General features: G+C 41.2%; 1 protein-coding gene across 2 annotated transcripts; it reads left to right on the forward strand.

Annotated features, from left to right (window-relative positions):
* The first annotated feature begins 581 nt into the window (after positions 1 to 581).
* On the forward strand, positions 582 to 25,280 carry VTI1B (vesicle transport through interaction with t-SNAREs 1B). Of its 2 annotated transcripts, none has more exons than XM_082838697.1 (6): positions 582 to 815; positions 15,093 to 15,151; positions 17,308 to 17,499; positions 19,696 to 19,869; positions 23,505 to 23,566; positions 25,147 to 25,280. In XM_082838697.1, exons 1-6 carry the CDS (start codon positions 701 to 703, stop codon positions 25,241 to 25,243), a joined length of 699 nt encoding a protein of 232 aa, XP_082694823.1. In that variant the 5' UTR covers positions 582 to 700; the 3' UTR covers positions 25,244 to 25,280. The 2 variants fall into 2 exon arrangements, with proteins under 2 accessions (XP_082694823.1, XP_082694824.1); XM_082838698.1 differs by lacking the exon at positions 582 to 815 and adding an exon at positions 13,954 to 13,970.
* Positions 25,281 to 25,636: the final 356 nt, after the last annotated feature.

The following is a 25,636-nucleotide window of genomic DNA, read 5'->3' on the forward strand; positions in this document are numbered from 1 at the left end:
ACTCCCCAGTAAAAGTGCTTTAAGCTCAAGTGCAGGCAGGAACCCGGCCCAGCTATCTTCCAAGAACTGAAAGCTAACAGTCGGAATGTGAACTGAGAAAGTAAGGGTGGCCAAACAATGCGACGACTGAGAAGATGACAACTAGGCGCCTACTGATACCAAATCATTGCGCGTCAGCGTCACGCTGACGCCCCCGACGACAGCAGAACTACCGCCCCCAGCAATGCTTGACTTCCGAGTCTGAGTGTCTTCCGTGCCGAACTACAGCCTCCGGCATGCACTGCAGCGCCCGCCCCTCGCCAGAAGGCGGGGCCTGGGAGAGGCGGCCGCGCCGCCGGGCCCGCGGGTTCCCACAGTCCCTTCCGCCGTGGCGCTCTTCCCAGCCCCGGACTGGCTAATTCCGGGGTTCCGAGACTGCCGCTCGCGCCCGAGCGCCACCGCTCTCTCAGGAGTAGCCCGGGCAGCGCAGCCCGCCCGACTTTCCGTCAGGCTTTGGCGCCCGGCGCGCCGGCAGTGACGGCATGCAGGGGGTGGGCGTTCCGGCTCGGGAGGACCCCGCCGCGGCCCCGGAAGCGCCTCGTCCTGAGCTGCGGTGGCGGCGGTCGCCGGGATGCCTGTGCGGCTGGGCGGCTGACGGCGGAGTAGGAACGGGCCCCGTGCCCGGAATCTCGGCTGCCGCTGCTAGAGAGCGGCCTGCGCCATGGCCAACTCAGCCGCCTCCTCAGAGCATTTCGAGAAACTGCATGAGATCTTCCGCGGTCTCCATGAAGACCTACGAGGGGTGCCGGAGCGGCTCCTGGGGACGGCTGGGACAGGTGAGGCGGGGTCAGGCTGAGCCCAGGGGCACCCAGCTCCGCCAGCTCTGGGAAGAAGAGCTCCCACCCCCTTCCCAGACCCTCCCTCCCTTCTCTCCGCTTCTCATTCTCAGACACGCCCCCTAGGGCTGGCTGGGTCCCGGCGCCCAGGATCTCCCTGCCGCCACTTAGCGTGCTCAGGGATGCACCTCGGAGTGTCATCTCCCTCTTGATCCTCCTGTAGCCTTCAGATTTTTCTTGTTTCATTTTCACTATGGCAAGAAGAGTGTAGGGGACCTAAGCCTGCGATCCGGTATTTGAGTAGAATTGGATTTTCTTTTGTAGCTCTCTGGTTTTTTTTTGAAATATCTTTATTGGAGTATAATTGCTTTACATTGTTGTGTTAGTTTCTGTTGTGTATTTTGTTTTATACATTTAACAGTGTTATTCTCAAAAGAGGTCCGTAGTTTTCACCAGATTGGAGAGGATCTGTAGCACAAAAAGGGTTAGGAACCCAAGGGAATCATAACTTTTGGGGGTTGGTAAATAACCAGTCGTGAGGGGGATTGGTCTTTAAAATCAGGATTGTGGTCTTTAGGTGTGGTCCCCTTATGAACTCTCTGCTTAGACTGTCTCTTGCCCCTTGATTTCAAAATTCAGAGTGCTGCAAGCTTTGCTTGGAGGAGCTAAGAGTTTTCCAGTTGAATCTGTAAAGGAATGTCTCCTATAGTTTTTTGCCTTAAGAAAAATAGATCTTGATGGCAAAGCAGATGAGAATTTTATTGCTTTTACTTAAGCGTCAAAGCTTGAGTGTTTGCTCTGTGTGTTACCCAAGGTCATATGAATTGAATGACTCTGGTGAGAATGAAATTCATACCTTTGTTTAACATTTACTGGGAGAGGCTGCTGTGTGCCAGGCACTGTCCCTAGATGCTGGTAATATTGCACATTACAGTGAAAAGACTTACAAATCTCTGTTCTGATGGGTCGATGATAATATATAAATATTAAGAGGTGGTGTTAAGGGCAATACAGGAAAATAAAGCAGGGCCAAGGAATGGGGGGGGGGCTCTAATTTTAAATTGGGTGGCTGTGAAAGGCCTCTTTGAGGAGGTGGCATTTGAGCAGAGACTTGAAGTAAGGGAGTAAGCCACGCAAAAATCTGGGAGAAATGAGTGTCAGGACAGAATAGTACTGCAAATGTCCTTAAGCAGTAATGAGCTTGGTATGTTCTAGGAAGAACAAGAAGGCAGTGTGTTTGGGGTGGAATGAGCAGGGGAGATAGTTAGTGGTAGTAGATGAGGCTTTAAAGAGGTAGGCAGGGCCAGATTGCATATGGGCCCTTGTACACCAGGGTGAAAGATTTGCATCTTTTTCTAAATGTAGTGGCTTGCAGTTAAAGGATATAGAACAGGAGAGTGATGGGATCTGATTTACATGGTTGAAAAATAGACCTTTTTTTCAGCCTTGTGTTGAGTTAAATTTTGCAATGTCTATTTCTGTAAGGCTAAATAATGCCAAAGGACATTCTGTTTTGAAAAATAGAAAACTGAGTTAGTTATATTCACTTTTGTCATCTACCTAAACTTCTAATTCCTGCAAAGAGGGCACTCAAAAAGGTGTGAATTTCTACCCAAGTGCAAAATACTCTAACACGAGTTGCTGGTAATGCTTTGTTCAATGAGTAAGTAAATAGAATATACACATATCCGCAGGTTATAAGAATTTCAACAACTTTTAGTCTTCTTATTCACTACTTTATTCATACTTCTCAATAAATATTTGTCGAATAAGTTGAATTTAACTAAGCAAACACACCAGTCCTCACCTCTGATTCCTCTTTTTTCTAGTCCTGAGACTACTTCATAGGCTTTCCACCAATGAAGCTTTATTTTCCACCATGAATTATGAAGCACTGAATAATGTACATAACACATCCCTTGCATTTAGCTTATGCTCTGTAATTGAATTCAGTTTTTTCAATAAACATTTATTGAGAATTACGTATCAGTTAGTGTCCTGAGCCCCGAGAAGTTCCAAGAGTTCTTGCCTTAAATGGGAGCAAATTTACAACAAAGTGTGTGATGAGTCCTAAGATAGTTTTGAGACCATGACAGAAAAACCTAACATGGGCGTGGGGGAGCAAGAGGGAAGCTTCACAGAAAGGGGAACTTCTAACTGAGTGTCACGGGTTGAACAGGAGTCTGCCTGAGAGGGGAAATGGGAAGAGGCAACAGAGGAAGAAAAAAATCAAATATTCACAACTATTACTGGAGCTTAAGATATGTGTGGGACCTAGAGGGGTGGGATAGGGAGGGTGCGAGGGAGATGCAAGAGGGAGGGGATATGGGGATACATGTATACATATAGCTGATTCACTTTGTTACACAGCAGAAACTAACACACCATTGTAAAGCAATTATACTCCAATAAAGATGTAAAAAAAAAGATTCTTAATAAAGAGTGGCTGCCACTTTCATTAAAAAAAAAAGGTATGTGTGGGAGAATAGTAATAGATGAGGAAAGTAAGACACAGCCAGACAGTTACGGGACCTAAGTGTCACATTAAGACATCGAGACTTGATATGGAGAATCAGTAAAGGACTTCAAATAGCTGACTAATATGGTTAGATTTAATTTTAGAAGGAGAATGTTGGTGGCTGAGTAGAGGATGAAAGAGAGGCACAAGAATCTGTATACCAGGGACCATGTTAGGAGCCTTTATGGCAGTCATCTAGGTAACATGGGACTCTAGAGAGTCCCAAATCCAAGAGGTGATTCTGGACAGAAATTAACCATACTGATTGGACATGAGGAGTGAGGGAGACAGATTCAAGAATGTCTGCGTTTTCTCACTTGGTCAGTTGAGTGAATGATAATTTTAAGAAATGTAAGAGTAGAAGCAGGCTTGTTTGGGTTGTGGATGAGAACATCAAGAGTGATTACATAGAATAGAGAACGTATGTCCATTCTAGCCTGACAGATATTTCTTCTCCTACCATTAAAAATAACATTTATGAAGAAGATACATGAGTTGAAAGGCAGTGTATTGTAATATTTAACAGCAAGGATTCTAGAGCCAGACTGCCTGAGTTCATATCCTAGGTCCACCTCTTAATAGCTTGGTGACCTTGAACAACTTACTTTAACATAATTAGTTTCCCTTGCAAAATGGGAATCAGTCATTATATTTACTTCATAGGGATTTTTTGAGGATCAAGTGAGCTAATATATGTAAAGCCCTTAAAATACTGCCTAACAGTAGTAACAGCGATTAGCCATTATTCCTATTATATGGGAAATTGGATATTTTATTTAAATAAAACATAAGAATACCAGCTCTGTATACAACTACCCTTACCTTGCACTACTTTCCCTTTTTTTCTAGAGCACGTATCTTCTAACACACTAGACACTTCACATAGTTTTTTAAATTAATTAATTAATTTATGGCTGTGTCGGGTCTTCGTTGCTGCGTGCAGGCTTTTCTCTAGTTGCGGTGCGTGGGGGCTACTCTGTTGCGGTGCGCGGGCTTCTCATTGCGGTGGTTTCTCTTGTTGCAGAGCATGGGCTCTAGGCACGCGGGCTTCAGTAGTTGTGACACACAGGCTCAGTAGTTGTGGTGCACGGGCTTAGTTCCTCCACAGCATGTGGAATCTTCCCGGACCAGGACTGGAACCCGTGCCCCCTGCACTGGCAGGCGGATTCTTAACCACTGCGCCACCAGGGAAGCCCAGACACTTTACATATTTATGATATTTATAGTATATTATTTGTCTTCCTTTCAGTAGAACAGTGGTTTTCAAAGTATGATCCCTGAACCAACAGCATCAGCATCACCTGGAAACTTGTTAGAAATGCACATTCTTGGTTCCCACCCAGGACTTATTGAATCATTAACTGTTTTAACAGTCTATTTTAACAGCCCTCTGGGGGATTTCTGATGCCTGTCAAGTTTGAAGGCCACTGAACTAGCACATAAGCTCATCAACACATGTTTTTTCTTTCTTTCTTTTTTTTTAAATACATGAAGCCTCTTGATTTTTATTTGTGAGCCACCAACTCAGATTTTTTTTGTTTGTTTGTTTGTTTTGTTTACGTTTTTTTTTGTTTTTGGGTTTTTTTTTGCGGTACGTGGGCCTCTCACTGTTGTGGCCTCTCACTGTTGTGGCCTCTCCCGTTGCGGAGCACAGGCTCCGGACGCACAGGCTCAGCGGCCATGGCTCACGGGCCCAGCCGCTCCACGCATGTGGGATCTTCCCGGACCGGGGCACGAACCCGTGTCCCCTGCATCGGCAGGCGGACTCTCAACCACTGTGCCACCAGGGAAGCCCCCAACTCAGATATTTTCAAATGCTTTACGGACCAAACAGAGCAAATCTGCGGGTGAAATCTGACCTGCCAATTTAATCTTCTGTAGGTATGTTCAACAGGTACTCATTGAATGAATGCTTATGTACGAAACTAATGATTTGAAAATCAAATCATGGTTTTCTATTAATTACATTCCAATTGTAGAGACTACTTTCTCCAGAAGAAAATGTTGGCCTCAGTCCATAAAACACTGCTTAAAATTTTAACATTTACATGAGAATCATTCTTTTGTTAATGGGAAGCATAAGCAAATCTAATTCTAAAAATGACCCCTGAAGAAGTTAGTTAAATGGATAATCAGTTCACTCATAGATGCCTTCTCATATGATATTAAAAGGATCACACAGCCAGCATGTGTTGGCATTCTTGTTTATTTCTTGTTACTTAAGTAACAAGAAGAAGTTTAAATGTTTAAACTGCTTAATTTGATCCTTTTCATGAAGGCATTTAAAACTGCTACCATACTGATATCTCTTTCTTTGAATTTCTATAGCACATGTTATTTCTTGTCTTTTTGATAATAGCCATTCTGACAGGTGTGAGGTGATATCTCATTGTGTCTTTGATTTGCATCTCCCTGATGATTAGTCAAGTTGAATATCTTTTCATGTACCCGTTGTCCATTGTATGTCTTCTTTGGAAAAATGTTTATTCAGATCCTCTGCTCATTTTATAATTGTATTGTTTGGGTTTTTGCTGTTCATTTGTATGAGTTCTTTATATATTGTGGATACTAGCCCCTTATAGGATATATGATTTACAAATATATTCTCCCAGTAAATAAATTTTTTTCATTTTGTTGATAGTTTCCTTTTGCTATCCAGAAGCTTTTTTTTTTCAAGCAATGTATTTTCTGGTGTGTGTTTTTTGCCTTTTTTTTTAATGTAGTTGATTTACAATGTTGTGTTAATTTCTTCTGTACAGCAAAGTGACTCAGCTATACATATATATATTCTTTTTCCTATTCTTTTCCATTATGGTTTGTCACAGGATATTGAATATAGTTCCCTGTGCTATACAGTAGGACCTTGTTGTTTATCCATCCTATATATAACGGTTTGCCTCTGCTAATCCCAAACTTCCATTCCTTCTCTCCCCTACCCCCTCTCTCCCTTGGCAACCACAAGTCTGTTCTCGATATCTGTGAGTCTGTTTTTGTTTGGTTTGGGTTTGGGTTTGGGGTTTTTTTTGGCTGCACCACGTGGCATATAGGATCTTAACCCTTGCTCCCTGCAGTGGAAGCACAGAATCTTAACCATTGGACCACCAGGGAAGTCCCTGTTTTGTTTTGTTTGTTTTTTAGTTAATTTATTTTTGGCTGCATTGGGTCTTCATTGCTGTGCACAGGCTTTCTCTAGTTGCAGCGAGCTAGGGCTACTCTTCGTTGCGGTGCATGGGCTTCTCATTGCAGTGGCTTCTCTTGTTGTGGAGCACGGGCTCTAGGCACATGGGCTTCAGTAGCTGTGGCTCGCAGGCTCTAGAGCACAGGCTCAGTAGTTTTGTGGAGCACGAGCTTAGTTGCTCTGTGGCATGTGGGATCTTCCTGGACCAGGGCTCGAACCAGTGTCCCCTGCATTAGCAGGAGGATTCTTAACCACTGCACCCCCAGGGAAGTCCCCCTGTTTTTGTTTTGTAGATATGTTGATTTGTATCATATTTTAGATTCCACATATAAGTGATATCATATGGTATTTCTCTTTCTCTTTCTGACTTACTTCACTTAATATGATAATCTCTAGGTCCATCCATGTTGCTGCAAATGGCATTTCATTCTTTTTAATGGCTGAGTAATATTCCAATGTTTTATATATATTTATTTATACACACACACACACACACACACACACACACACACCCCACATCCCACATCTTCTTTATCCATTCATGTGTTCATGGACATTTAGGTTGTTTCCATGTCTTGGCTGTTGTGAATAGTGCTGCTGTGAACATAGGGGTGCGTGTATCTTTTTGAATTATAGTTTTGTCTGGGTATATGCCCAGGAGTAGGATTGCTGTATCATATGGCAACTCTTTTCCATACAGTTTTCCATAGTGGCTGCACCAATTTACATTCCCACCAACAGTGTAAGAGGGTTCCCTTTTCTCTAAACCCTCTCTAGCATTTGTTATTTGTAGACTGTTTAATGATGGCCATTCTGACTGGTATGAGGTGTTACCTTATTGTAGCTTTGATTTGCATTTCTCTAATAATTAGTGATGTTGAGCATCTTTTCATGTGCCTACTGGCCATCTGTGTATGTCTTCTTTGGAGAAATGTTTATTTAGGTCTTCTGCCCAGTTTTTATTGGGTTGTTTGGGGGGTTTTTGGTTTTTTTTTTCTTTTTCGGTTTTTTTTTTTTTTTTTGCGGTACACGGGCCTCTCACTGTTGTGGCCTCTCCAGTTGCAGAGCACAGGCTCCGGACACGCAGGCTCAGCGGCCATGTGGGATCCCACACGGGCCCAGCCACTCCGCAGCATGTGGGATCTTCCCGGACCGGGACACGAACCCACGTCCCCTGCATCGGCAGGCGGACTCCCAACCACTGCGCCACCAGGGAAACCCTGCCCTGGGTTGTTTGTTTTTTGTCGTTGAATTGTATGAACTGTTTGCATATTTTGGAAATTAAGCCTTTGTTGTTTGCATCGTTTGCAAATATTTTCTCCCATTCTGTGGGTTGTCTTTTCGTTTTGTTTATGGTTCCCTTTGTTGTGCAAAAGTTTGTAAGTTTGATTAGGTTCCATTTGTTTATTTTTGTTTTTATTTCTATTGCCTTGGGAGACTGACCTAAGAAAACATTGGTATAATTTATGCCAGAGCATGTTTTGCCTAGGATCTCTCAGAAGCTTTTAGTTTGATGTAGCCCTGCTAGTTTATTTTTGCTTTTGTTGCTTTTACTTTTGGTGCCAAATCCAAAATATCATTGTCAACATTCAAGTCTTTAATCCTTTTTGAGTTAACTTTTGTATATAGTGTAAAGATAGTGGCCCAGTTTCATTCTTTTGCATGTGACTGTCAAATGTTTCCCAACACCATTTATTGAAGAGACTGTCCTTTTCTGTGAGGGAACAGGAAACAAATATTTCTCTCTCTCCTGGCACAGAGCTTCTAAAACCCTTGTAATTTCTGGGAGCATCTTTTATTCAGTGAGGCTGCTCTGGGTGGGCTCCTAGGTGGCTTCTGGATGGGAGCTGGTTACCAGAAAGACCAACCCATGATTAGAGGCTTGGATTTTCAGTCCTGCTCCACACTTCTCTGGAGACGGGAAAGGGGCTTCAAATGGAATTAATAATTAACCATGTCTATGTGAGGAAGCCTCCATAAAATTTCAGTAGTATGGGGCTCAGAGAGCTTCCAGGTGGTTGAACATATCCACACTGGGAGGGTGGTGCACCTCAACTCTGCAGGGACAGAAGGTCCTGCGGGACAGAACAGGAGGGGAAAGAGACCCTCCAAGACCTTGCCGTATGTCTCTCTTCATCTGGCTTTTCATCTGTATCCTTTATCATGTCCTTTAATAAACTGGTAAACCTAAGTAAGTGTTTCTCTGAGTTTTGTGAGCCTCTCTACCATATTAATTGAATCTGAGGAGGGGGTCATGGGAACCTCCAGTTTGTAACCAAATTGGACAGAAGTTGTGGGTAACCTGAGGACCTACTACTTGCAATTGGCATCTGAGGTGGTGGTGGGGCCAGTCTTGTGGGACTGAGCCCTGAACCTCTGGAATCTGATACTGTCTCTGGGTAGATAGCGTCAGAATTGAGTCGAATTGCAGGACACCCAGCTGGTGTCTCAGAGAATTGCTGCTGTGGGGAAAAAACCCATACATTCGGTGACCAAAAGTGAAGTGTTCTTTGTGAGTAGTAAAGGAGACACACGGAAAACAAACAACAGGAGGAAGGACTAAGTTTTTTCCTATACAGGAGAGAAAGATAGGAGGGAGAAAGACTGGGTTTTTCCTAATACATTTCCCCATTGTATATTCTGGGCTCCTTTGTTGTAAGTGAATTGACCATATATGTGTGGACTTACTTCTGGGCTCTCTTTTCCATTCCATTGAGCTTTGAATCTGTTTTTATGCCAGTACCATACTGTTTTCATTATTATAGCTTTGTAATATACAGTTGACCCTGGGTGCCAACCCTCTGTGCAGCTGAAAATCTGAGTGTAACTTGTTGGCCCTCCTATCCAAGTTTCCTCATTATCTGCAGATTCAGCCAACCACAGGTTATGTGGTACTGTAGTATTTACTATTGAAAAAAATCTGTGTATAAGTGGACCCGCCCAGTTCAAACCCTTGTTGTTCAAGGGTCAGCTGTAGTTTGAAATCAGAAAGCATGATGCCTCCAGCTTTGTTGTTCTTTTTCAAGATTGCTTTGGCTAATTGGGGTCTTTTGTGGTTACCTAAAAATTTTTGGATTGTTTGTTCTATTTCTATAGAAAATGCCATTCAGTTTGCTATTATTTTGTTGAGGATTTTTGCATCTGTGTTCACCAGGGATATTGGCCTATAATTTTTTTGTGGTGTTCTTCGCTGGTTTTGGTATCAGTGTAGTGCTGGCCTCTTAAAAAATTTTGGAAGTGTCCCCTCTTCTATCATAAGCTCTATATTTTGTCTGTTTGGTTAATTATGTATCCTAAGCACCTAGAGCAGTGCCTAGTACATACTAGGTGCTCTATAAATATTTGTTGAATGATTGTATAAATACTGTGAATTGTTGGGAAGAAAATAGTAATAATATATGATTGGTTATAAAAACTCAGTGTGATTTTATTTCTATTCTGCCATGTTTTCCACAGTTTCACCACTTTTAAAATCTATCTATCTATATATATACCTATTTAAAAAAAGGATAGGATAACAGACACAATGTTTTCTACTTTAGGAATTTTGTATGACAATGACAATCCATTAGCATATGTGATAATTATTAATCCATTTAATATTACATTAAGCACCTGCAACCATAATTTCTAGTCTTAGCTTTGCAGCATATGAAGATGTCTCTCCAAATACCTCAGACTGCTATAAATTCTTATCCAATTAATAGAGTAAGTACCTATAGTCATGACGTTTAGTTTTGTAGCACCTGAAGGCACATTATTTTTTTTGAAGGCACATTATTAATGAACATTATAAAATTATTGAAAGTTTTTCATTTTAATTCACTTAAATCTCAGTATCTATACGTGAGACTCCATTATTTTAGAAACCAGAAAAAATAATAACTATGAAGGACCATATGTAGCAGGTTGGTAAACACAATTACTCACTAACTGCAGAATTTTAATTTTTCCAACACTCTTCATATTCTTTGGTGAATTTTGTTTTTGCTTAGTTTTTCCTACCTAGGGATTTACTTTTAAAAAACAGTGGTAGTTACTATTTATTGAACCCTTGATATGCTTGGCATTTGTTATGTGTTTGTTATGTGTATTGTCTCTTTTAACTCTTTCAGACAACTGTATGAGGTCAGTACCGTTATATTTCTTATTTATAGTTGAGGAAACAGGCTTAGAGAGGATCAGGTAACCATGTGGTCTACAAAGAGGATGTAGGTCCTAGAAATGCCACAATGGGGCGCCAAAAACATTAATCACAGATTTTAAAGATCCTGGTGAAACTGAAGTTATTTCCACAGTTCTGATGGACCAAGGTTAGTCATTCTTGGGCTGGCAATTCAAATAGCCTATAAGAAAGAGAGGCTGCCACCTTGGTCGAACATGAGGTAGGTTTCCTCTAGCACTTTCAGAGCTGGGTGTTTCCATTTTATTCCATGTCCGGGGCGTTGTGCGGCCATCCACCCAGTTTACCAAACATTCAGCTTCAGAGTGAGTCAGTCACAGGTGAAGGGTTTGGGAAGGCATGTGGGGTAGGGGATAGTGTTATTTGGAGTAGCTCACTCTTGTTTCTGGTGTCTGTTCTACCCAGTATCAGTCCTGTTGTTTTGTAGTTGATTGTAGTGTTTATTCTAACTCCATAAAAAATTAAGAGGTTAAGAGGTTTGAACATATTATACCTGTATACCTGGGAGCACGAAAATGCCCCTCAACACTATAGTGTACAGAAGCACTGGGTTGGGAGTCAGGAGACTTGCATTCTGGAACTAGTGTTGCTACACATCTACTCCTTCTGTGGCCTTGGGGAAGACAGTTTCTGCAGGCTCTAATTTCCTCAACTGCTAAATGAGAAGGTTAGACTAGATGATCTCTGAGGTCCATCTCAGCTCTTATATTCATTGATTTCACAATTCTGAGTCTAAAGCATAAAGGAACAGCTATTAATACCTCTCAGTTGGGTAGGGGTTTAATCTCTTGAACCTTTAAAAGTATATAAGTTGTAGAGCACTCCTAGTAGAATGCATGCCTTATGAGATTAGATAGAGAGCAGAGTATTCCAAAAAGACTGAGAATAACAGAATCATGCAGGGAAGTTAGTGAAAGGATCAAGATTCTGTGTGCTGCCTCCTTCCCCGCCCCACTCTTATTTATGTAGCTACTTTCTTTGAGTCATTCTTAGGAATGCAGATTTTCATGTCTTTTAACAAAGAAAGAATAAAGGAGGAGAATTTAGGACTAATAGAGATGTAGAAAAATCTAGGACGGGAATGCACTTAGAGAATACTGTCATCTTGGATCAGAAGTGAGTGTGCTTGAGTTTGGAGATGTGCCTATTCAGAGGAGTGACGACACTCAACACTTTAGTGAATGCTTGTTACAAAATAATATGATAGCTCTCCATGGAAGTGGCCATTCTTGACTGCAGATATTATTTCACTGCTGATAGCTGAAAACGCAGACTACTCAAGGATAATAACAGCTGCTTTGGCACTTATTTCAGTTACATCATGGTTAGTCAAGATGTAGGCCCTTTGCCAGGGCTGAACTTTCTCCTATTTTTTTTTTTTTTTTAAACAAAAAACCCTGGGTTTTGGGCTTCCCTGGTGGCGCAGTGGTTGAGGGTCCGCCTGCCGATGCAGGGGACACGGGTTCGTGCCCCGGTCCGGGAAGATCCCATGTGCCGCGGAGCGGCTGGGCCCGTGAGCCATGGCCGCTGAGCCTGTGCATCCGAAGCCTGTGCTCTGCAAGGGGAGGGGCCGCAGCAGTGAGAGGCCCGCGTACCGCAAAAACAAAACAAAACAAAACAAAAACCCTGGGTTTTGTGAGTGGTGTGTAGTGAGAAATAGTTTACCTGGAGTACCTATTTAGGGAATGTCACATGACAACGAAGGCAGCTTAGTAAAGGGTGCATTGTCGTTTGCTCTTATAGGCAATAGCAGTGTCTAAGGAGTACCCTACCAGGTTTAGAGTTCTAGAAGCTATGGGATGTATGAAAGAAAAAGTAAATTTCTCTACTCAGAAGGAGCTTGATCTCAAGTTGAGAATATAGAATATACACAAGCAAAATGATTCATGATCATTTGAAAAGCAGTGGACAGCTGACATGCTAGATGCTGTTGTGATTAACAAAATGTAAATCCATATAAAGCATTACAGTGGTGTTACATCTTACATGGTATTTGGCTTTAAAGTCAAGGTGTGAGATGAAAGTCAGGGTAAACAGAATTATGCAAGAAAATCTTAGGACAGCATGGCGAGTACCCACGTGCCATCCCTTTGTAAGCACAACTCAGCTGTTTTCTTGGCATTGGAAAAGATTGCTCTTTCTTCAGTTGATGGAAGTGCTGGCTTGTATTTAGAAATCACATTGAGCTTTTTAAAAGACCGTGTCTTGGGCTTCCCTGGTGGCGCAGTGGTTGAGAATCTGCCTGCCGATGCAGGGGACACGGGTTCATGCCCCAGTCTGGGAAGACCCCACATGCCGCGGAGCGGCTGGGCCCGTGAGCCATGGCCGCTGAGCCTGTGCGTCTGGAGCCTGTGCTCCGCAACAGGAGAGGCCACAACAGTGAGAGGCCCGCGTACCGGAAAAAAAAAAAAGACCGTGTCCTTATACATGCTACAGTATGGATGAACCTTGAAGACATTATGGTAAGTGAAATTGTAAGATTATTCTTATATGAGGTGCCTAGAGTAGTCAGATTCATAGACACAGAAAGTAGAATGGTGGTTACCAGAGTCCAGGGAGAGGGGCAATGGGGAGTTAGTGTTTAATGGGTATGGAGTTTCAGTTTGGGATGATGAAAAGGTTCTAGAGGTGGATAATGGTGATGGTTGCACGACATTGTGGATGTACTTAATGCCCTTTTAACTGTATACTTAAAAACAGTCAAAATGGTAAATTTTATGTTATGTATATATTTTACCACAATTAAAGAAAACTATATCCCCAGATTGTGAACATAATTCCAAAAGATGAGTTCAAAAAATATTGTAAGCAATGACAACTTTGTGGTAATAAGTAGATTATGTATAGATTTCCAGGGAGAACATTCATTTGGATGTATACATTAAAAAAAAAAAACTCCTCATAAATAGGACTAATTTTTGCTTGTTAGATATGCTTATTAGGGCTTCCCTGGTGGCGCAGTGGTAAAGAATCCGCCTGCCAATGTAGAGGACACGGGTTTGAGCCCTGGTCTGGGAAGATCCCACATGCCATGGAGCAACTAAGCCTGTGTGCCACAACTACTGAGACTGTGCTCTAGAGCCTGTGAGCCACAACTACTGAGCCCGCGTGCCTAGAGCCCATGCTCCGCAACAAGAGAAGGCACTGTGATGAGAAGCCCGCGCACCGAAGAGTAGCCCCCGCTTGCCGCAACTAGAGAAAAGCCCGCATGCTGCAATGAAGACCCAATGCAGCCAAAAAAAAATTTAAAAAAAAAAAAAAAGCTATGCCTGTTAGGTATGATCTACCTCCTCATTTTATAGCCAAGGAAGGAGGTTAGATCCCAAAGAGATGAAGAGAATTATCCAAGCTTACATGTTGAGTCAGACCCAAAGCTAGAACCAGAACCTAAGCCCGTTTACTCACCAGCACTTCCCCCATACAGATGTTTACCAGGTGACAGCGTGCCAGTATTCCCTTCAACATTTTTGCTGTGTCCAAGCACCATTTATACTATAACTAATCATTTTATTTATATGAGTATTTCATGTAAAATGCATTTATTTAATACATAAAGTTACTTTAAAAGGAAATTTTATATCACTACCTTAAATGGAAAATCTATAGAACCTATCTAAATGATCAGAAAAAATACAGTGAAGGCAAAACAGTGCTGTTTTAGTTAGATGTTATTGCTTTGAAGCTAAAGCCTGTTCTGTTTTTGTTAAAAGGGGAGATTAGTAATTTTTAGTTGTTAAAGACATACTAGCACTAAAATGATATGATGCAAAGTACTGAACAAGGAGTGACTTTCCCTGTGTGAGTCAGTGGTATTTTATGTCATTTCCCATACCACTGCCCGTGGGTGTGGCTAAGAAACTTGTGCTGTATACCCCAAGCAGTCTCTCCAGCGAGCAGAGTAGGTGGGTTTTGAATTTGTTTTGCAGAACAGCAGTGGATAAGGGTTAATATAGAGATGTGATTTACAGTGGGAGTGAAAATGGGGACAAAGATTTCAGAGAACTAGTATTGTTAAACATTCTTATTGATGAAAGTGTGCCTGGTTCCTGTTAGGATGGGTGAAAAAAGACTGACAATGATTGATTTAGACCTGTTGTCTTTCCTAGTAGGGATGCTGTTGGTCTTTGGGGCCAGATCATTGTTATGCAGGACTGTCCATAGCATAGATATTCTTGTTCCCTGGACACTTAATGCCAATGGTAATACCGTCCCTCTCCCTTCCCCCCAGTTACTGTGATAACTAGTTCCCCTATGCTTCTAAATGTCTTTTAGGGGTGATTAAGTACTGTAGTAGTACCCTCAGGAAAGGAACGTGGAATTTATTCTAAGCAGGGGGTATAGCCTCTAGGAATGTTTGGAAGCAGGACTGAGCATTGAAAACTTGTCTGTCTTTTCCAGAAGAGAAGAAGAAGTTGATCAGAGATTTTGATGAAAAGCAACAGGAAGCAAATGAAACGGTGAGAACAAGGAACAAGTGCTTATATCTTCTTCCTGTTTGTTGGTCTTTTCCAGAAGTAATGCTTGTGACCTGATCACAGATTAACTGTTCCTGTCCATTGATCTTGCTTTTGATTATTTCTTACCAAATGAGGCCAGTTGATGGGGCTGGGTGTTGAGGGGCAAACACAAATGGGTAAAGCTTGGAGACCCTCCTGAAATGAGTCTTTGATAGTACATTGCTGCTGTAATAAGGACATTCTCATACTTCTGCCTGGGTGGTCTTTTAAAATCTCATTTTAAAAGCTGGCCATTGAGATCAGTTATTCTCCTTTGTTAAACTTACTGTCACACAAAATGGAGCTCAGAGGTGGTTCTAGCCATGTTCCCTTCTGGTTTTGGGGGGTTTTTTTGTTTGTTTGTTTGTTTTGGAGAGTGTTGAATTTTGCATATATGCCAGTGTAGTTTTTATTTTATTATTTATTTATTTATTTATTTTGGGGGCTGCGCCGGGTCTTAGTTTCAGCACGCAGGATCTTTTGTTGTGGTGGGCAGGCTTCTCTCTAGTTGTGGCGTGCGGGTTTTTTTTCTCTCTCTAGTAATGGGCTCTGTAGTTGTGGCGCGTGGGCTCTGTAGTTTGCAGCACGTGGGCTCTCTAGTTGAGGCGTGCGAGCTCAGTAGTTGTAGCTCGTGGGCCTAGTTGCCCAGCAGCATGTGGGATCTTAGTTCCCTGACCAGGGATCGAACCTGCGTCTCCTGCATTGGAAGACGGATTCTTTACCACACTGGACCACCAGGGAAGTCCCTGTTCCCTTCCGTTTTAAAAGACAGGAGGATTTGGTACCTTGGGCAAGGCATGCATGGACAGGATGAGTTCCCAGTCAGGACCCAAAGCTTGTCAGATGTTGGTCCAGGTTGCTGAGCAGTTTAAGAACTGCTTCTCTCTTAATCTGTGCCTTTTCTTTAACAACAACAAAAAACAAACAAAGAAACAAAAAGCAAGTTTTGCTCTCACCTTTTAGAAGTAAGGGTCCTCTGTTCTCCATATCATTGTGCTCTGGCTTCAGCAAAACCTTTTAGGAGGCTGGAGCTGAAATCCAGGTCCCTGGTAGTACTCCAAAGAAATAGTTGCCCCTAGTATTTGCTACTCCAGAGTAGACTGAAAAATTCTTTTTAAGCCAGAGAACTTCTTTATTGCTTGTTGAAGAACAACTTCCTTATCTCAATGCAGTTCTGAGAAGTTAAGCTTATCTGCATCCTTTTCTCTATTCTGCATCTATTTTAAGAAGAATCAGCCTACCAGACTGTGGAAACTATCTCCTTCATAATGGGAGTACCAGAAACTTTTCTAATACCTGTGTACAGCTGGGCATATCCATGATACCTGTTACAGAGCCAGTCTTCTTTTTCACTTAACATCTTGGTAGCATTTCAAAAACCTTTTAATTAATACCAATTTATTTGTTTGGTGCTTAGATACTTTCTTTCCCTGAACTTAAAAAAATTAACCAGTCCTACTCTGGCCATCCCAGACAGACGGCTTCTTGTAAATTGGGTCTAGGTGTTACAGTTTACTTATCCCAGAAAAATGGGAATGATTTGGACCCCTGGTTATTCTGACATGGAGACAAACAGTTGATTTTCAGAAGGAGGAGGAAGGGAAGAACCTTGATGCCATACCCCTAGCATTTTTAGTACAGTAGATCTCAGAGTGCTTCATGAAAGCACTTGAACCATAACAAGCTAAGAACTTGGTATACTGAAAAGAGAATTTGAAGATTTTTGAATCCTGACTTCTCTTGTTATGTAATCTTGAGCAGGTTTCATCAAGTCTTATATATGAAGTAGAAGTAGTATTTCCTACCTTATTGATCTGTTGTGAGGAATAAATGAGAGAATGCATGTAAAAAATGTTTAATAAGCTATAAGGTACTTGTTAGTTTTCTCACTCATTCATCACATACTTTTTGAAGGCCTGTTCTATGCCTGCTAGGCACTGTGCCAGGCACTAAGAGTAATGAAGTGAACGTGTCATATGTGGTTCCTGCCCTCCTGGACCACATGGTTGAGTATTTATTTACGGTGGTCTGTGGTTTGATTAGTCCAAACTAGACGTATTACCCATATGAGAGAGAACAGAAGCAGACCATCTACTCACTACTTTCTGCCTTCCTAGCTGGCAGAGATGGAAGAGGAACTACGTTATGCCCCCCTATCTTTTCGTAACCCTATGATGTCTAAGCTTCGAACCTACCGGAAGGACCTTGCCAAACTCCATCGGGAAGTGAGAAGCACACCTTTGACAGCCACTCCTGGGGGTCGAGGAGACATGAAATATGGTACATATGCTGTAGAGAATGAGCACATGGTAAGCTTCAGCTGTCTTTTCCCTTACTGGTCTGTGGTACAATGATTAACCATATGTAGAGTACAGTTCATGTCATCAGTGCATACTTGACTTTTTTCCCCCTTATCCTCTTTCTTGCATCCAATTCCCCTTCTCCCCTTGGGTGTCCACCTCTACTGAATTTAATGCAGATCATTCCAAACAATTTGCTTGTTTAGATTTCTTTGTATCCTTTATGTATAAAACAGTGCTTGGTGTGTAGTGGTGATACACAAGTGTTACCTATTCATGTTACATCTGGACTCTGTAGTCTGACTGATTGATCCAGTTTGTTTCTCACATATGCCCCCAAAGTTCAGTTAGGCTTTTAATTTATCAGAGTATTGTTACAAAATTAACCCATGCTTTCCCTTACATTTATATCAGGATGGCCCAACAGCCCAGATACAGTAGAGAAAGCAGGCTGCTTCTTAAAAAGCGGGCTAACACCTTACTTTGTTGTGATAGAAAGTGAGCCAGACTGACTCTCTAGCCTCCAGTATTCTCATTTATAAAATTAGACTGTCTAAGCTGAAAACCTGTATTCTCAAACTGTCTAGAGAACACGGTTAAAGGAATAAAACTTCACAAAGATTAAATTTTATGTGTTACATTTGGGATTATATTCCACACCACAAAGTAGAAATGGCCTGACCAGTAATGTGGGAGAGAAGTGAACAGGGCCCACCAGTGCAGACTGCACGGATGTAGAAAGGCTAACGGCACAATTTTAAACAAATCCTATTTCATGATACATCCTGAATATAGTTTAAGAGATATTCAAATGATACTAGCCTGACATTCCTGATGTCAAAACTAGAGTATCTGAGAATGTTAAATTTTCAAAATTCACTTGTGAAAGGAGGGTGAGAAAAGGCTGGCAAGTAGAGCTTGTTAAAGTGAGATGAAAGGTGTATAGTGACTTTGGTCATTTGTGACCCAAAAAGCCCTGAAAACAAAAAGGGGGGAGATAATTCCAAATAATAATTTTGCTTTAAAATTATTAGTTTCAGAAACTATTTAGATATACAAACCACCTGCAGTAGAATTATTGTTCCGAATCTGGGGTTGATTTGTGTGACCTTACTGTCTCTTCCTGCTCTTTCTTAAGCCTAATCAGTTGAAAATCCCCATCTTTTATTTTTAAAACCCCTTTTTCCTGCTGCTTTATAAGCCAATGTAACTGGGATTTATTTCAGCCTCATTCAGTGGTTTCCTCATCCACTTGTTCATATGCCATATATGAACTGAAAAGCCTTCTTGTTGCTTCTGATCTAGGGATGCATCTTTTGCCTTCTTGGTGGTGGGGTCTAGTGCTAATAGTCACCTGCTCAGTAATAGGCCTTGTGAGCCAGCCCCTTTTTGAGTGTGTGCACATGCGTGCTTTGAATAGCTGAGAACTTAGGGCTGCATCCATTTCTGTCAGTGGTTATTTCTGGCCTGACAAAGGCTACTTCTGTCCTTATGCCTTCTGTGCTTAGGATTATAGGTGGAATAAAACTTTGGTGGAGATTTAGAAATAGGGTGCTTGGGAAATTAGGGCAGCTTTATTGGCTCCAGATATTACCTTCCCTGAGAGCAAATCACCAGTGCAACAACTTCAGTTTTTGTTTTCTGTGTTTGGCCTAAGGTGAAATTCTTTTGGAGGCTTACCAAGAGTGTAGCCACTTTTTTCCCAGAATGTGGTAGTGTCTCACACTTTTAAATGAGTTCTATATGTGCTGAAAACAAATAGCTTATTCATGGTCCCTCAATCCTCAATACCAATCAGTGGGCATTTTCAGTGAACTAAACTATTTCTAGGGCGGTAGAGTTTAGTTGGTTTGCTCTCTCAAAATTACAGGCTGTATGCATTTTGGGGAAGCTACTGTACCCCACATCAGGGCCATTGCCTCTCAGAAGTTGCTAGTCCAGAAAGCACATGAACCAGTTCAAATTCATCAGGAGCACAGGGAAAATGCTCTGATGTGTTTAATCCTTTTCTTGCCTCACTTAAGTGTAAGAAGCAGTGAATTGGGAGGTATTATCCTAGATTGAATCCCAGGTTCTCTTTTAGTTTGATTTGTTAGCATCTTTGGTTGCCTTAAAAGTAATGAAAATTATTGCACACGATATTCCTTCTTATAACTTCATTTATAATGGAAGAAGTATAACATTTCCCTTCCATACTGTTGTCAGAATCGGCTACAGCCTCAAAGGGCATTGCTTCTGCAAGGCACTGACAGCCTGAACCGGGCCACCCAGAGTATTGAGCGTTCTCATCGGATTGCTGCAGAGACTGACCAGATTGGCTCAGAAATCATAGAAGAACTGGGGGAGCAACGTGAACAGTTGGAACGTACCAAGAGTAGAGTAAGTCTGAGTGGATGGGGAGAGGGGCAAGAGTGGGGAAAGTAGGTGGGCCCGTTACACCCCGATGCCTTGCTAGTGCCAGAAGCTACCACAGTTCCAAATTCAGGGTATGACCTTTTAGGTTCTTACTCTTTTCTCTGTCTGTAGTTTGCTTGGCTGAAAGATATCCCTTGGAAGTAATTTTACTTCTAAGATTTAGAAGTCATGGGGGGGGTAGGGGGTGGACTGCAGAAATCCAATTTCTGCATTTATTGAAGATTGTCAAATAAGATTGTAGCCACTCCATCCTTTTACTAGGTCCTGTATTATGAATCAGATTTTCATTTCTCATATGTCTAGTAGAACATCTGCTATTCTTAGGAAAGCTAAGATCTCTTTAAGTAGATGATGCTTTCATGTCATTTAGAGCCAAGGCTATTTTCCACATGCCATAAAATAGTACTACTGACAATTTACAGAGGTTCAATTCTGGGCTCTAACTCTTTACTGTTACCTAAGGTAAGGGAGATCATTGTGAGAAGAAAACAAATACTCAGGCCAAATGATGACTATACTGTGGTGTCTAATCTACTACACTCTAAGAGGCTCTGGAAAACAATTCATTCCTTCCTTTCTGTACCATCTGCAAAGGAATTTTAAAAATAGTACAACTTGCCAATGGAATGCTGTATTCTTAAGAGCATGAGGCAGATCCAAACTGAAAAACAGATACTGTGGGCAAGACTTAGATATATGAGAAAATCATCTGAAATCCCCACACTGAGTTATTTTTCCAGCTTAGTAGCTGTAATTCTCCATTCTTAAAATTAAGTCAACCAGAAAACTACTAGAGCTAATCAATGAATTTGGTAAAGTGGCAGGATACAAAATTAATGCACAGAAATCTCTGGCATTCCTATATACTAATGATGAAAAATCTGAAAGTGAAATCAAGAAAACACTCCCATTTACCATTGCAACAAAAAGAATAAAATATCTAGGAATAAACCTACCTAAGGAGACAAAAGATCTGTTTGCAGAAAATTATAAGACACTGATGAAAGAAATTAAAGATGATACAAATAGATGGAGAGATATACCATGTTCTTGGATTGGAAGAATCAACATTGTGAAAATGACTCTACTACCCAAAGCAATCTATAGATTCAATGTAATCCCTATCAAACTACCACTGGCATTTTTCACAGAACTAGAACAAAAAATTTTGCAATTTGTATGGAAATACAAAAGACCCCGAATAGCCAAAGCAATCTTGAGAACGAAAGAAGGAACTGGAGGAATCAGGCTCCCTGACTTCAGACTATACTACAAAGCTACAGTTATCAAGACGGTATGGTACTGGCACAAAAACAGAAAGATAGATCAATGGAACAGGATAGAAAGCCCAGAGATAAACCCACGCACATATGGTCACCTTATCTTTGACAAAGGAGGCAGAAATGTACAGTGGAGAAAGGACAGCCTCTTCAATAAGTGGTGCTGGGAAAACTGGACAGCTACATGTAAAAGTATGAGATTAGATCACTCCCTAACACCATACACAAAAATAAGCTCAAAATGGATTAAAGACCTAAATGTAAGGCCAGAAACTATCAAACTCTTAGAGGAAAACATAGGCAGAACACTCTATGACATAAATCACAGCAAGGTCCTTTTTGACCCACCTCCTAGAGAAATGGAAATAAAAACAAAAGTAAACAAATGGGACCTAATGAAACTTAAAAGCTTTTGTGCAGCAAAGGAAACCATAAAGAAGACCAAAAGACAACCCTCAGAATGGGAGAAAATATTTGCAAATGAAGCAACTGACAAAGGATTAATCTCCAAAATTTATAAGCAGCTCATGCAGCTTAATAACAGAAAAACAAACAACCCAATCCAAAAATGGGCAGAAGACCTAAATAGACATTTCTCCAAAGAAGATATACAGAGTGCCAACAAACACATGAAAGAATGCTCAACATCACTAATCATTAGAGAAATGCAAATCAAAACTACAATGAGATATCATCTCACACCAGTCAGAATGGCCATCATCAAAAAATCTAGAAACAATAAATGCTGGAGAGGGTGTGGAGAAAAGGGAACCCTCTTACACTGTTGGTGGGAATGTAAATTGATACAGCCACTGTGGAGAACAGTATGGAGGTTCCTTAAAAAGCTACAAATAGAACTACCATATGACCCAGCAATCCCACTACTGGGCATATACCCTGAGAAAACCATAATTCAAAAAGAGTCATGTACCAAAATGTTCATTGCAGCTCTATTTACAATAGCCCAGAGATGGAAACAACCTAAGTGTCCATCATCGGATGAATGGATAAAGAAGATGTGGCACATATATACAATGGAATATTACTCAGCCATAAAAAGAGACGAAATTGAGCTATTTGTAATGAGGTGGATAGACCTAGAGTCTGTCATACAAAGTGAAGTAAGTCAGAAAGAGAGAGACAAATACCGTATGCTAACACATATATATGGAATTAAAAAAAAAATGTCATGAAAAACCTAGGGGTGAAACAGGAATAAAGACACAGACTTACTAGAGAATGGACTTGAGGCTATGGGGAGGGGGAAGGGTAAACGGTGACAAAGCGATAAATAGGCATGGACATATATACACTACCAAACGTAAGGTAGATAGCTAGTGGGAAGCAGCCGCATAGCACAGGGAGATCAGCTCGGTGCTTTGTGACTGCCTGGAGGGGTGGGATAGGGAGGGTGGGAGGGAGGGAGACGCAAGCGGGAAGAGATATGGGAATATATGTATATATATAACTGATTCATTTTGTTGTGAAGCTGAAACTAACATACCATTGTAAAGCAGTTATACTCCAATAAAGATGTTAAAAAAAAAAAATTAAGTCAAAATGATGCCCCCTTCCCTCCTTAGTGAAAATCCACAATAAAGTACCGAATTCAAGTTAAGCTGTAGAGAAGGCAATTTGTTTTACAGATTGTGTGTTTTTTTCACTTCTGAACTTAACCAGGTGGATTAGTTGAACTTAAAAGCTGAGAAATGAGCTGAGAGATCAACTTAACAAGGTCGCTGGGGAACAGGAACAGATGGCAGGTGGCATCTGTTGAAATATCCTCCAGCTATATAGATTAGTAACAGGCAACCAAAAGGGAATAAAAAAGGCTTTAAAAAATATTTAATTCCTTTCACAATTCAGTGTGTCTCTTAAAGGGATAAAGAAAAAAGAAAGAACCAGATCCCAAAAATGGTAGTCCACCAGCCTGCAAAAACAAACATTAACTCAAGAGGCTCTTCTGGAGTTTGGCTGATGAAATTCAAATCTTAAGTTGCTCAGTTACGTCAGTTACTGGCAGGTACACTTGAAGACTTTGTTTTGAGTAGTCAAGGTGAAAGATTAGCCCAGTCCCAGAAGTCTCCCCACAGCAACCTTGGGATATAATAATTCCTAGGCCTACTTGATAAGTACTAAAGTATATTATCCTTTCCAGTTTCTTCTGCGTATATGCAGAGGCCATCATTTAAATTGATTTGATTTCTGGGAGTTTTTCAACATATACCCCTTAATGCCCACTGTCAATTTAGGAATGTTCAATTCTATAGTGTGTACTTTCGAAAGAAGGGGGAAATAATTGCTATTTTCTCTTCTCAGCTGGTAAACACAGGTGAAAACTTGAGCAAAAGTCGGAAGATTCTCCGTTCAATGTCCAGAAAGTAAGTTTTAAAAATAGTCACAAGATTAATTTCTCTTAATTCTAATATCTTTCAACCAGGAATGTCAAAGCTTTAAACAGTGACTGGCAAAGGTGCTAATAAAGCAGAAGAAATAAAAAATATCGTATAGTTAAATATCCCAGGACAAAGTCCTTTGTTAAAAGTATATATACTGCTCTGATTTAGAGCAGTGGAAACTTTGTCCATTGGAAGGACTTTTATTTTGTTTATTTATTTGGCTGCTTTGGGTCTTAGTTGCAGCACGCAGGCTCTTTGTTGCAGTATGCGGGATGTTTTTTTCATTACCGTGCACGTGCTCAGTAGTTGTGGTGCGTGGGCTTCTCTCTAGTTGTGGTGCACAGGCTCAGTAGTTTCAGCGCGCAGGCTTAGTTGCCCCGCAGCATGTGGGATCTTAGTTCCCCGACCAGAGATCGAACCCGCATCCTCTGCATTGAAGACAGATTCTTAACCACTGCACCACCAGGGAGGTCCCTGGAAGGACTTGTAATCCCAGCTTACTTTCCTTAGAGAAGACAGCACATGGGAATAGAGCTTCATATTCCCGGAAATAAATCTGTAAAAACTTAATTAGAAAACTTTTCACTGCTACTGCTTCGTACTTGCTTTTGGCTCTGCTTGCCCTTCATGGGAGTCAACCCCTTGTTTGGGAGTTCTGTCTTGTTAGTAGAAGTTGACTTAAAAAAAAAACAAAAACCGTTGAGGTAAGTGCTGACAGCAACAAAACCAGGGGCAGAAAGGAAGTATTGCCACTGAGGCTGAATTTGGGGTAAGTGGGTGTAGGTATGCATGAAACAAACTACAGTCGAGTCATGAAACAAGCAGGAGCGTGGGATTTTCCTAAACGGTGGCAAATTCCTTGTGGAATAGGGGAATACGTTCAGTTTAGAGTGATGAGATTTTTTGTGTTAAGAAAAGAGTATAGGAGCTTCAAAAAATTTACTGCCTTTATAAAGATACCCATAGAGGAAGAAAGTAAAAAGGGCAAGAAGTTCATAAGAGATTGAAAGGCACTACTCAGCTTCTAGTTAGTTACTTATCCTAAAGCAGGAACTCCTCTCCCCACCCGAGCTGGACTTCAGCACTGGAGTGTCTGTCGCCAACCCTTCTCCTAATGTGTGCTCACAGCTGTATTATGTAATCAATCAGTGCAGCTCTAGATGGTTAGGTAGTGGGTTTGTATTTCTGCTGTTTTGAAATATGATTCAACCTGATTTCAGAAATGGTGTACTTCTTCATATGCATATTTAATATTTTTCGAACTAGCTGCTCATAGAAAAACTATTTTTAAAGTGAAGTACTAACTACCATTTGAAGACATTGTAGAAAAAACATTTATATGCTTTGGTATCTATTGCCCCAATTTTCAATATTTCTGTGAGGTAGATAGTAATTATTTATAAGTTTCTTTAGCTGGTAATACTAAGTGGCTACATGATCAAAAATTCAGTCTGCCTCACAGTATCTGGCCTTGGCCCCAGGTCAAACCCCTAAGTATTAAGAATGGAAAGAAATAGGTTATCCAGACTTCTGACTACATCCCACTTTGCTTCTCCTTGTAGAGTGACAACCAACAAGCTGCTACTTTCCATTGTCATCTTACTGGAGCTAGCCATCCTGGGAGGCCTGGTTTATTACAGATTCTTTCGCAAGCACTGAACCTCCTACAGGGAACGGTTTGTGGACCAGGACTGTGACTCTGTGAATGGTGTTAGAGACGTGGAAAAATCTTACTGTTGCTGTGAGCTAACGGTTCAAGAAGGCACTGTGTAGCCAGACTGTGGGAGGAGGGAGGAAGATGGAAAACCACTTAAATGTGAAGGAACAGCAATAAGACCAGTATGATATACCAAGGTAGTAAATGCTGTTTATGACTTCTTTAAGTTTACATAGTGCTCTAACATATTAATACCCTGTGAGCTTCAAAAAACCAAATACATTTACAGCAGTATTATCGGTCACCAAAATGAAGGGGAAGGAAACTTTACAATTGTGAGAATGCACAAATGTTCTCATTAAGGCAGTACTGACCCAGACGATCATTTAGTATCT

The sequence above is a fragment of the Leucopleurus acutus genome, assembly GCF_964270905.1.
Source record: "Leucopleurus acutus genome assembly, chromosome: 1".
Lineage (NCBI taxonomy): Eukaryota > Metazoa > Chordata > Mammalia > Artiodactyla > Delphinidae > Leucopleurus > Leucopleurus acutus.